At 43.3% G+C, this 12,926-nt stretch overlaps 1 protein-coding gene across 5 annotated transcripts in view; it reads right to left on the bottom strand.

The window, feature by feature from the left end:
- The window catches only part of BAIAP2 (BAR/IMD domain containing adaptor protein 2), a 173,018-nt gene that overhangs the window by 29,079 nt on the left and 131,013 nt on the right, over positions 1-12,926 (bottom strand). For all 5 annotated transcript variants that reach the window (XM_031965612.1, XM_031965610.1, XM_031965613.1 and 2 more), the window contains exon 7: positions 4,636-4,788. In XM_031965612.1, coding sequence (XP_031821472.1) covers positions 4,636-4,788 — 153 coding nt within the window. The remainder of the gene's footprint in view (positions 1-4,635; positions 4,789-12,926) is intronic.

Genomic DNA, 12,926 nt, shown 5'->3' with positions numbered 1-12,926 from the left:
CAGATCCAGGCCTGGGAGCCCTGAGTGAAGTTCCCCTGAACATGACTTCTTAGAGAGGAAAGCTAAATAATCAGAAATGGCAAATTTAACCCCAAATTTAAGGGTTGAGAAAGTAAACCTACCACAGGCTTTAGGGTTGCTAGGGGATTAATGTTCCCAATCCAGCTCACAAAAATCTCCTAGTAATCCCACTGAAGAATGTGGGGGATTGGAGAAAGGTGGCAAACAGACAAGTGAATGAATGGAATGCCAACGGACCCAGGCTGCAAATAAAATGGAGATTCTCCACTGAGTAGCCCACTCTGTCAAAAAGAACTAGCTTCAGAAACAGAGGGCAGCAGAAGACACTAGGATGTGGATATGAGCAATGTTGTCCAAAAGTCAGAGTGACCATCTGCACTCCTGGGCACAGATGTCGCAGCAGTAACAACTGCTGTTTGTTAAGACACTGGAGGAAATGAACAATTTATGTAAAACATGCCAACATGGCTCTGCCTTCCGGGCTCGAGAGCCAACCAGCCAAGATGCCCGCTGGTGCATCAGCTTGGTTTCTTTGGCAAAATCAAAGTCTCAGGAAACCTCTAAGGACAGCTGTGGGGAACAGGTCACACATTCATCTATTTGCCTGAATTCATTCTGTTCTTCTAGCCACCTATTTTCTAAGGCTGTAGTGGGGCAGCCAGCACAGAGAACCCAGAAAGCTATGTCAGTAATTGGGACAGTCCTGCATGACCTACACTTGAGGGTTTCCATATAAGTTACAGTGCTAAGGAGCACATGGACTTTCCTCCTGGACTTTCCAACGGAGCCATATGGAACTTGAATAAGTCTGGGTGCCTGGCAGGGGGGGCTAAGGTGCTAAGCCCCAAGCGTGCTTGTCCCAAATTACATTCATGAGTCACAGCCCAATACTTACCTCTCTCTGGCTTTGATAAACTGCCTTCCTCTTTTTCTTTCTTTTCTCTATCAGTCCTGAACACAGTAAATGCTTAGCAACCTGCTACTCAGCAGCTGCACCCACTGACCCACCCTTGCCTTCTGGAATCCATCCAATTTCCTAGCAGGAAAGTTTGGACTTATTTCTGGAAAAGCTTTGGTTTTCCTGGATACTTAGAACATGATGCTTTAGAGGAGTACTGACACTGGGAGCACTCTGAAAACCACCAGCAATCACAATCATCATCTGAATTTCTCAATGGGGTTTTGAGCCTGGGACATTTAGAGATGGTCTGACTATGGACTCCATAAAGATAAGGCCATGTTTCCTCTAGTCTTTGTATTTAGGCAAAATATAGAGCAATTCCCTGGAGAGTTACCCAGGGCCTAAAGCAGATGTTTCTAGAAGGGACAATCTGGAGGCACAGTGGACAGAGCATCAGCTTATATCTAAGCTCAGATACTTACTGGTTGTGTGACCTTAGTCAAGACACAACCCCATTGCTTTGGAAAAAAAAAAAAAATTTAAGTCCTTAAATAAAGGATGGTAGTGGACAGTTTGCCTCAAATTTCTAGGCATTTCTCTAAGACCACGTTGCTACCTTGCACTGGTACCGGGAGTGACAATTCCCTGTACCAGTGAAATCACAAGTCCAGTCCCTATTCCAGAAATCCCAGGCTGCTGAATGAATGACTACATGAATGAACGTCCCCTCATCACAGCCAGTAGCTGCCACACGTATCCACAAAGAAAATAACTTCAGTTACCAAGCCGAGGCTTATTTATTTTTTTTTATTTTAAGGCTCAGTCCCCCTCCCTTGTGTAAGTTACATGTTAACATATGCTGGGATTGACTCAGCATAGATTGTTCAAGGATCGGTCTGACTCATGGGTGCTCATCTGTTGTAGCCTCGTTCCTGTTTGGCAGGAATATATTAAATGTCACTTGGAGCCCTGAACTCCCCGGCAGACACGACAGCGCTCCAGAATCCTGGGTCCTGTGTGCGGGGCGCGGGGAGGCCGGGCACAGTGCTCAGAAGATTCCTAAAATCAATCACTGAATCTGTTCCCCGGCCCTCAGTAAGTCCTGCTCCCTCAGTCAGGCCGTGCTGGTTCCTGAGGAGTTGTGACCACAGACCCTGCTTTCAAAAAGCCAGCCCTCTCCCAGGAGGGCCTGGGGGGAAGTGGGGAGAGAGACTAATCTATGTACATAGATGAAGCAAATCCAGGATAATGTGGGGACAGACTAGCGCTCACAGATGGGAGGGGGCGGCGCCTGGGCACTGGGCCCTCCCAGAAGTGAAGCATTCTAAGGGCTAAAAGCAGGGAGGGGGCACTCGCTCCGGGCGCAGGGGATGCTACTTTCTCTCTCATGGAGAGTCCATCTTCTGTCTTTCTTAATAGGCTGCTCCCCCTCCCCTCCTGCAGCAAGGCCCCTCGGCAGGCAGAGGCTTCCCGTTTCCCTGTCAGGTTTGGCACCAGCCCCGCGGCAGCGCCGCCACTAGGGGGAGCAGAGGCCTGCCTCTCCGCCTTGACGGCTAAGAATGAAGGGCTTCACAACCCACCCCTCTCCGCTCTCTCCCAGAACATTTCGTCTTGCAGAGAAAGATGTAGGCAGGAGAAAATGTGCAAGTGGGAGGCTGGAACAGCACTTTAATATTTCATACTTTTTTCTCCCCCCTCTTCCTTCCTCCTCTTCATTCCCCTCTCCCCCAAAGAAGCTGGAACAGAGGGCTCAGAGTCCCCAGGCAAACTTTTGTATCTCACGACTTAAAGAGCTTTGGGGGAGACAAAGACTGCTGCTAATGATTTTTTTTTTAACCATTTCCTCTGAACAAGACAAAGCCATTTGCCCCGGTTGTCCCCTTTCCCTTCCTTTTGGGGTTATTTGTAGACTGGAACAATAAAAAAAATTTTTTTTTTTTTGTGCTAAGTGTTGGAGCAATTTATTTACAAAAGGCAAATGGGATTCCTCAAGACCAGCCCAGGTACAGATTGGTTGCTCCTGAGAGCAGAAAGCCGCCCTTTACTAGCGGGCATTCCCACTGTGGGAGGGAAGCTGTTCTGGATACAGGGGGACAAACAGGCTCTTTGATAAGGCCTTTTCCCTAGGACCAAGAACAGGGACAATAACAGGCACTATTCTTTCCTAAAATCAATATAATAGGATGGAACTGGAATAAGAGGATCTAAGTTTTAATCTCATTTTTTCACTGAACCTCCTCTCCAGGGCTCAGTTCATCTATAAAATGAGGGGGTTGGACTAGATGACCTTTAAGGCCCCTTTCAGCTCTAAATCTAAGATACTCTTTGGGGGGCTGCATCATTCTATAATTCTTGGTTGAAGAAGACTACAAATGTGTCTACACAAAGAGCGGGCACTTTTTGTATATGCACCAGGACCATGCATGTTGACATTTAAGGGACTCTGATCTAAACAGGCAGTAAATACCAGAATCCATATAACAATGAAGCAGGCATATTAGTAAAGTCTCCATGTGTTGGCAAACTGACAGGACAGACCCATAAAAGGTGCTAGATCATTGACTCATTTTGCTTCTGCTGCAAAAAAGATCCTGTCTGACCATCATCTTCCTCCTTCCCCTTCAAAGAAAACTGTATGCCTTGTGGAGGGATGCTTAGTTTCAAGAAGACTGAAAAGAAACTCTTTCCCTGGATAACATCAGGCAAAAGAGCACTAGAGCCATGGTCTCCCAAAAGTCAGGACTGAACAAAAAGAAATATGGCTGTGAGCAAAAGAGGAAATAGTTATAAACACAAGCCTCAAAAGTCCTCTCAGCTTACCACTGTCTGCCATTTGATACACCACAGTTAATATGCTAAGAGGTATGAAAAAATGGGAGAAACTTATACAGATTATGAGAAATCCCTCTTGAGAAAGTGGTATTTCAATATCTTCTTGAATTATATTTTTTAAAAAGATCCTCCCCTAAATCCTTCTGATTTCTTTGTTAATCTAGCCCTCCCATTATCACACTACCATTGCACTGAATTTTAAAAAAAATTTATTTATTTATTGGTGAGGCAATTGGGGTTAAATGATTTGTCCAAGATCATAGAGATAAGAAATGTTAAGTGTCTGAGGCCAAATTTGAACTCAGGTTCTCCTGACTTCAGGGTTGGTGCTTTATCCATTGAGCCATCTAGTTGCGCCTAAATAAAAAAATGTTAAAGCCCTTAATCTATAATATATAGATATGTATATATCTATATCTATATACACACATGCACACACACACACACATATATATACACATACAGACATATATGTGTATATATATGTAAAAGAATAAATTAAAATTTCCCATACTGGCCATATTGAAAAACATGTCTTTCTGCATTTTGAATCCATCATGGTGTGCCAAAAGATGAGAGGCAGATTTCATCTTATTTCTTTTGATTTGTTTTATAATTGTGCTGATCAGAATTCTCAAGTCTTTTTTTTCCTATAATATTATTCTTATTATACAAATTGTTTTCTTAGTTCTATAACCTTCTCTTTGAATCATAAAGAGCTGTCTTCTCAGTTTCCTCTGAAATTGCCTTAGACTAATTTTGAATGGCACACAAATTTTGTCAGTGCTACCGCCCTTAATATGAATGGTGCACTGGAACTACCTCATTGAGCCTCAGCAACAATTCTCTTTACATAACCAACCTGGGGTCAGCAGCCTTACCTTGGAATGGTAGGAGACTGAGTTTTTGGCCACAGCACATTGCTTTTCCACCAAGAAGCAAAACCTTCTCCGTTCCTCAGTGAGGGCTGTCTTATAGCCATCAGATACATAGTTCTCCAATTCACCTTGCTTGTTACTGATTGCATCTATGTACTAGGGAAAGAAAAAGAGAAACTGATGAGCTGAGTGACTAAGGAACATATGCTCACATTTGGTTCTGTGCAAGCTCTCAGGTATAAACAGTATGTACTATTCTTACAAAGCAGAGACCATAAATAGAGATGTATTCTGAGACCATGAATTCAGGGTGCTCTTCATAACTATATTATGTTACACTGTTCTAGGACATTTACTTTTTTTCTTTTTTGCATCCCAAAAATGTCTTTAATCTTCAAAAAACCTCATTAATAATTTTTAAACCTTTATTTTATAACATATTATAAAAGCCTTACATATAACCAGGAAAGCCACCTTTATATACATTGCTAATTGTAACACAACTTGGAATATGTGGCTACACATATTGGTGTTTAACCATCTTTTAACCTTCTCCTTCACTTCACCACCCTCCACCTTTTTTTTTGGTGGAGGGGGTGGGAATGCTGTATTCTTTTCTGTATTCATCAGATCAATCTGGTATGCAAAAGTGCCGCCATCAGGAGACAGTAGTCTACTAGTAAAAGTTTTTTTAAAGTTTTATTATTTTTTATTATATTTTATCCTATAGATTTTTGTTTTTACATTATATTTACATAATACTCCCAAATAAGCAAATTAAGCAAAACAAACAAGAATTAATCTGAAAATGCATGCAGCATGCCACATCACCTCTCTACTAAAGAAAATTAAAATTAAAAAATGGAAATCTAATTTTTTCCCTCCTTCCTACCCCCCACCTCACTGAGGGAGGGGGGGAAGAGATGAGAAAAACCAAATTCCTTCCAACAGATATGGGTAGCTGAGCAAAACAAATTCCCTTATTGGCTTTACGTGTGTGTACAGAAACGTACAGACAACACTCTACACAACAGACACCACAGTAATGACAAGATTATATAATTATCAATTGTAATGGACTCATTTCTTTTCAACAATGAGGTGATTCAAGGCAATTCCAATAGACTAATGAAGGAGAGAACCATCTGCATCCAGAGAGAGAACTAAGGAGATTGAATGTGGATCAAAGCATAATATTTTCACCTTTTTTGTTGTTGTTTTCTTTCTGGTGTTTTTTCTTTCAACTTTTGATCTGATAATTCATGTGTAATATGGAAATATATTTAGAAGAATTGCACATGTTTAACCTATATTGGATCGCTTGCTACCTATGGGAGGAAAAAGGGAGAAAAATCTGGAACACAAAGATTTTGCAAAGGCAAATGTTGAGAACTATTTTTGCATGTATTTGGAAAAGTAAAAATCTATTAAAATAAAAACTGAATATGCACACATATTAAATATCTGTCATTCTGCACCCTAAATCTACTACCTATCTCTCAGAAGGTGGATAATGCGGTTTCATCTGTCTCTGGAATCATGGGTGGTGAGTTTTCACAATTCTGAAAGCTTTCAAAATTGTCTTATCTTTATCATTTTGTTATTGTATAACAGTTTACAAAAGTCTTCAAAAATGTTTTTGATGTCACAATATTAATTGTTGCATTTCTGATTCTCCTCACTTTATTCTGCATGTATCAGTTCATATAAATTTTTCCATCTTTGAAATCATCTGTTTGCTCATTTCTCACAGAGCATTTTGCCACAATTTTTTCAGTTCTTCTTCAATTGATTTCCCTTCATGGGAATTCACTGTGGTCATTCACTGTGTTGCCCATACCCAATTAGCTTTAAAAAAGCCAAGGTCTCTCACTGAATCCAGTGTCATCTCTAGTCATTTTGATCTATTTTTGGCCCCAGAGGGCTCCAGAGGAGAAAGTAAGACTGGTGACTTTCACAGTCCTCCCTCACTTAAGCCATATTCACTTGCAAGTCATGGTGTCATGGTGTCACCTGATGTCATGGTCCATTTCCAGAATGAAGGACGGGGAGCAGGACCACGACCACCAGCATGACCACCACCAACAATGTCATTCATATAAGTAGATTGTTCCCAGGCTGGCTTCCTTCAGCAAACAAAACATATCAGAAGGTTTTCAAGTTCAAAGACTCTTCAATGAACTGGGGATAGTGTAGTTGTGTTTATTTTTTAGGGCATGGGATAAGAACAAGACTTCTGATTTCACTGATGCTCTTAGTCCTCAATGATGAAAACAGCTCTCTACCAACATAGACTGACACCTGCTCTACAACTTAAGGACACATGTGCCCATGTACACATAGCATTCATGGCAAAGGAGGGAACCTGAACCCATGTTTTCCTGACTTCAGCCAGTTGCATCTAAAAAGCTGTTTAATATAAATAAAATTAATGAAAAATTATCTGAACACTGGTAGAAAGGAGATATAAGACTCATCCAAATCAGTGATTCTCGTTAGTTTTGTCGACCTCCTGGTAAGGAAATCTCTTTCACCAAGGCAGATCAATACTTCCTTTCTAACTTATAGTCTGAAAGGTTAAGGATTTATCTATAGCCAATATGTCTCAAAGGAGGGACACAGCATTTTCTCCACTTAAACATTAGCTAAGGAAACCATTATTGGGAAGATATATCTGTGGCATCTTCTTCTGGGGGAAGGGGTAAATTGTGTGTGTGTGTGTGTGTTTTCCTATAAGAGAAATTTTGGGATTTTTGTTTTTCTAAGACTCTTCAGACAATGAAAGCTTGACCCAAAGCATAAGATAGATTATTAATCTTAATTCTGGATACCTTCCTCCTCTTCAGGCAAGAAGGGAATTTGTAATCTTGACATTCCACAACTTAAAGTTGGACTCTCAAATCCCACTAATAGAAAGGTCAACTTCAAAGGCATTTGAGCACCTCTCCTATCACGTCTCTTGCCTTCTGGGTCTGCTGAGGGATGAGGTTTCTAGAAATAGCCTGTGAAGAAATTATTTTCTTCAGGCCCACCCCCTTTTCTTCTTTCATACAAGGATGTTGGTGTCTATTGCTTTTTTTTATTCCTTGTTTTGTTTTTAGAGCTGCTTCCTTAGCCTATAGTTCTCTGTTCAAATCAGAACAGGCTGAAAGTGCCACATGCCCACATGTGGACTTTGCTTATCCTGAAGGGACATTCATGGGGAAAAGCAAAGGAAACTCTACTAAGAGATCATTCATTCATTCACTTATGCTTTCCCAGCAGCTTCCTTTTTGAGGCTGGGTAGAAAAAACAGGGAGAGTTCTAAAAGATTTCTGTAATTGTAGGGACATACTTACTTGGACACACCCTTCAAAACACTCCAAAAATGTGCCATTGGTTCAGGTATTCTGTTCTTTGCACCAACCAAATTGCCATCCCTTCAGAAGAGAGTCTATGTGGTTCAAAAAACCCTGAGATCAATCAGCCATCTCAAGCCTGTCTCAACTGAGCTAGGCTGACTCTTGGGCAATAGATACACAATCCATCAACAGATCCATATTGTGGTCTAATAGGACCAGCTCCCCAGGAGCTTTTGAGAGTCCTTGGATATAAGGTATTACAAAGGGGCTTTGGTGGAAGGACATTTTAAAATGTAATATGCCAGATCATTCCAAAACATCTTTCTGGCTCACCGACAGGGAGACTGTTTCATTTCCCACCCACTCACCCAGCCCCTCTCAGTTCCCTGGCCAGGAGGCTGACACTAAGTGTAGGCCCCAGCTGCCCTCAGGCAGTCACACATGGGCAGTGCCGGCAGACGGGCCTCCAGTCTGCTGGTGTTCCAGCCCACCAATCCTTGTTTTCAGGAGATATTTTTTCAGACAAGCAGCTTACATCCGTCTTTCTTTTCTTGAGAAGTCATGTCATCCCAACAGGGGGCAACCGCATCGAGAACACTGGGGAAGGGACGCCCCCACGCTCACCCCCCCCACACACCTGTGACTCATCGGCTCCCTCCCCCACACACTGACTCAGCCTGTGGGCCTTTGCCTGGGTGTGTGTGAGTGTGTATGTGTGTATGAGCAAGGTGGGAGGTGGGGGAAGGAGAGGGGAAAACAGTTGCTGGTAAATGCAATACAAGCTGTTCCCTCAGCCTCCCCTCCCCCATGTCGCCCACGCTGCTCATCCGCCTACCCGGATTTTGCAGCTACTCCACCTGCACCCTCCCAGCCCTGCTCTCCAGTTCTGTTTAAGGAGACAAAACAAGAGATGGAAAGAAAGTAAGCATGGGACGTGAAAATGGAAAAGGAGGCGGGCTGGGAGGAATGCAAAGGGGTATGTCTCCCACTGTAACGGGGCTGGAGCCACGAGCCACAACCATGGGATCTGAACGGAATCACCCTAGTCTTTGTGCCCCACGGATGGAAAAGAACGTTTTGGGAGGCATCAAGAGCCTGTAGACAAGATGGGATACAACTGCAAAGGGCTTGTGTTTTCCCCTGCAGCTGTTTAGGCCAGGCTAATACTTACTATAGCTCCTGCAACCCTGGTTTCTGGGAGACAAGAAGTGGAACACCGAGAGAGCACAGCCCTCCCTCACTTACCCATTAAAATTCCTACTTCCCTAGACCCCCATCAAAGATTCAGCTCCTTCCCTAGGACAAGTCAGGGGCAATATAGCTAACTACGGCTGTTTCCCATTCGTGTAAGTAAGCCTCCTTGCCCCGAAGAGAGGTCTGAAACACAAGAAATGTTTTGCCTCACTTTTCAGGAAGGCCACCCATAAGCCTTCAAACTCCTCAGCTCCACTCTGGCAGTGGTGATTTAAAGGGCCCAAGACAAGGTGGGGTAGTGGAGAGGGATATTCCCCATCTGTCCTAGACCCCCAAGTGATAAATGAAAAGGATAAAAGCCTTCTTTCACATTTACCTTAAGGAGTGCAAAGCTTTATCTACATACAAATATCTTACTCAAGATTCAAAACAGGACAGGGAGCTAGGCTCTATTAGCACATATTACAGTTAAGTCCCTGAGAATTTAAGTGGCTTGCTCTAGAGAAATGTCTCAGGAGATTTCAACCCAAGTCTTCCGAGACTAGTGTTTGAGGTTAGGGTGTTAGGGGTAAAGAGAAAGGGTATAAGGCTGCCCACAAATGGTTCACAAGTTCTTAATTTTTCTTGTGTGATCGACCCCTTTGTTGATAAAACTCACAGGTCCCTTTCACCTTCTCTAAATAATGGTTAGTTGTTAATATTTGTATTAGAAGTAATTGCTAAAATTTCCCTTTTCAACTAAACTCATGGTTCCCCTAAAATTTATCCAAGAGTTCATGGACCCCATATGTTAGCAATGCCTGCCTTAGAGGGAGAATAGATTCTAAAATTCTTCCTGTCTTAAGCTTGTAGCTTTGCATGTCTATTATTCTAATGTCTTTTCTTTCCTTCCCCTCTCCCTCCCTCCCTCTCTCTCTCTCTCTCTCTCTTCCTTTCTCCCTCTGTCTCTTTTTCTTTCCCTCTCTCCTGTTTCTCTTCCCTTCCTTCTCCCTTCCCTCTCCCTCCCCCTCTGTCTCCCAGTCTTGTTGTGTATCTCTTTCTCTGCCTCAATAGCCTAAAATTGTTTTTTTGGTGACCACACACTATTCAAAATAATTTGAGGCTGTCTCAAAAAAACCCCAAAATACCAGGGGTCAGGCCTCTGGTCAACCAATCTCCAATTCAAGATTTATAAGATGCTTACTACAATACAAGGCACAGGATAAGATACAATGGTAAATAAGACAATGCTTGACTTCGTGGCAGGGGGTTACAGACCCTAAAATGGGCAGATTCAGTGCAAATCAAAGAGCCTCCTCCCACAGCAGACAGAAGCAGCTCTTGAATATTTTCTCTCCTATTATGCAATACTCACCACTGCCTCCTGCTTCTGTGCCTTCTAAAAATGTTTCTCTGCATCTCTAATGCTGAAATGAATGGCAGGACCACTCTTTCCCAACACACAAGGCTGATGGGGAAAAAAGCTGCACTTCACTTAAGTAACAAAGCAGTACTTATCTTTTTTTAGTTCCAGAGGGCAGATCCACACTCCAAGAAGTTATTGGTCACCGAGGTGTGCAGAGATGTGGACAGACTGGAGAACTTAATTGGTTCTTGCTAAAGGCTCCCTACTTTATAATCAACTATTTCCCCCAGTCACTGAAATGCTCGTGTTTACAGAGTTTCCCCCACAAAGAAAGGAGGAAAAAGACTTCCTGTAAAGAAAAATATCTTTGGTCCCTGGAGGTCTCTAAGTAAAAAGGCTGGATGATCACTTGTCAGAGATGCTGTGGATCCAGGGTCCATTTTAGGCTCTGAGGCTCCTTCCAAATCTGGGAAGTACATACTTTCCACATTACAACCCTGCCAGGGAAGTGATCCTGGTCAGTATTATCTTTGTAAGATGAAGTTTGGGGAAAGGAGAAGCGACTTTTCCAAAGTCACGTGTCTGCTAGTTAAGGTGCACACAGATCACTGCTAGGAGGCAGCCAGAAGCAGAAGACGCTCTCTGTCTCTATTAACTCCAGAAACAACCACTGCTGCCAAAGTACTCCACAACAGGGCCAAGAAGGACATAGCTGAAGCAAGGCTGCCAGGGTCCACCTGCATACCATGAAGTCACCTCACTGAAAAAAAGGACATTGTTAACTCCTACCGGAGCAGCCAGAACCTTCTTCAAGAAGGTCTTTCTGACCTTTGTACTAGAATGGTTTGGGACAAAGAGTTCCTCAGTGGATAGCTGGGCATATGCAGAGGAGAACACAGGGGAGGGAGGAGGGCGGAACCATAAACCTCCAGTATTGGCCAGAGCTTGTGGAAATTTTATCTACTTGTGTCTTCCTGAAAGGCTTGCCAGATGGAAAAAGTCCAACCCAAGTTCTGGGCAAGTTACGAAGTTCCAAGGAGTAGGGAGGAGGAAGAGGAGGAAGAGGGTGGAGAGGAGAGCACCGCTTATCCTCCCAGCATTCACCTCAGTGATGGAGGAGCACTTGCACACAAGCCTTCTTACTGTAGGGGGCAATGAGGTGACTTCCACATTAAGACAGATTTAATGCACTTCCTAAAGAGGAAGAGCTTTACCGAGCTGGGAGTCCTGCTCATCCACCTACTACCAATGTCATCTAGAGAAAATCAATGCACTTCTCTGGGACTTGGTTTCTTCATCTGCAAAATGGAAAGGAGAGATGCTCCTTCCTCTAGGTTCTTTCAGGCCTTACTGAGGTAGGCTGACTCCTAGTCACAGAGAAGCTCAGCAAAGGCTAAGCTGGTAAGGTGCTACAAACTATTCTGAAAGTGGCCAGGGGCCAAATGTGAAAGGACAGGAAGACCAACCAAGTCCCCAAAGGAACACCCCAACCAAGGAGAGATGCAAATAAAAGAAAACCAAACTCCCATCTTAGAATAAACCAGGCCTGTGGCCAAGAAGATCCGAGTAAGGAGAAGAACAGGCTCAAGCAGCTACCCAGCTGACTGCAACCCTGGAATTTCACTTATGCCCACACCCTCAAAGCCAACAAAGCTTAGGATAAAAATTAGCCTTCTCCAGGTCCAGGACCAACTCAGGATCAAATAAAACCTGAGATTTGGGGCTTAAAGGGACACCAAAGGTCATCGAAGGCCAACCCCTTCATTTTACAGATAAGACCCAGAGAACCTGAGGGACTTTCCTAAGATCTCACAGATAGTGAAGCTAGGCCTCAAGCCTGGGTCCTTGGACTCCAAACACAGTGTTCTTTCCACTGCCATTCAAACTGGTTCTGGGTTTCTAGGTTGGTCATAATTTCTCTCTAATAAATGTTCCTTCTTACCAAGGGAGAGACAGGGGAAGGGGAAAATCACCAGCTTAACCTGCACTTTACTCAAAGAGGTGGCCTCATTAGCTGGGCTTGTGCTGCTTCCAAATGCCTAGGGAGGAAAAGGGAATTTTATTTTTAAAATTTCCATTTATTCAAATCAATCCCCCCCGGACAGACAGCAGTGAGATGAGCATCAGGATATACACCAAAAGAAACCAGCTGCTGTAACTCACTGTGTTGGGAGGATGGTCATGATGACCCAAGCATGGGCTACTGTAGCAGGGTGGAGGGGTGGGAGATAGAAGAGTGAAAGATAGAGTAGGAGATAGAGAGATTCCAGGTCTCTCAGTGTCTGAGAATTTTCACTTTTTCTGACAGATGAAGAGGGAGAAGAAAGGCATCTGCAGAGGGGGGTGGGGTGCAATCTCTACAAACTGTTTGCTTGGAGATAAGATCAAGAGTCAGGCTAGGGCCTGGCAAAGTG

Source organism: Sarcophilus harrisii, chromosome 4 (genome assembly GCF_902635505.1).
Source record: "Sarcophilus harrisii chromosome 4, mSarHar1.11, whole genome shotgun sequence".
Classification (NCBI taxonomy): Eukaryota; Metazoa; Chordata; class Mammalia; order Dasyuromorphia; family Dasyuridae; genus Sarcophilus; species Sarcophilus harrisii.
Note: the sequence above shows the minus strand (reverse complement) of the source record. Positions and strands in the feature narration are given on the sequence as shown.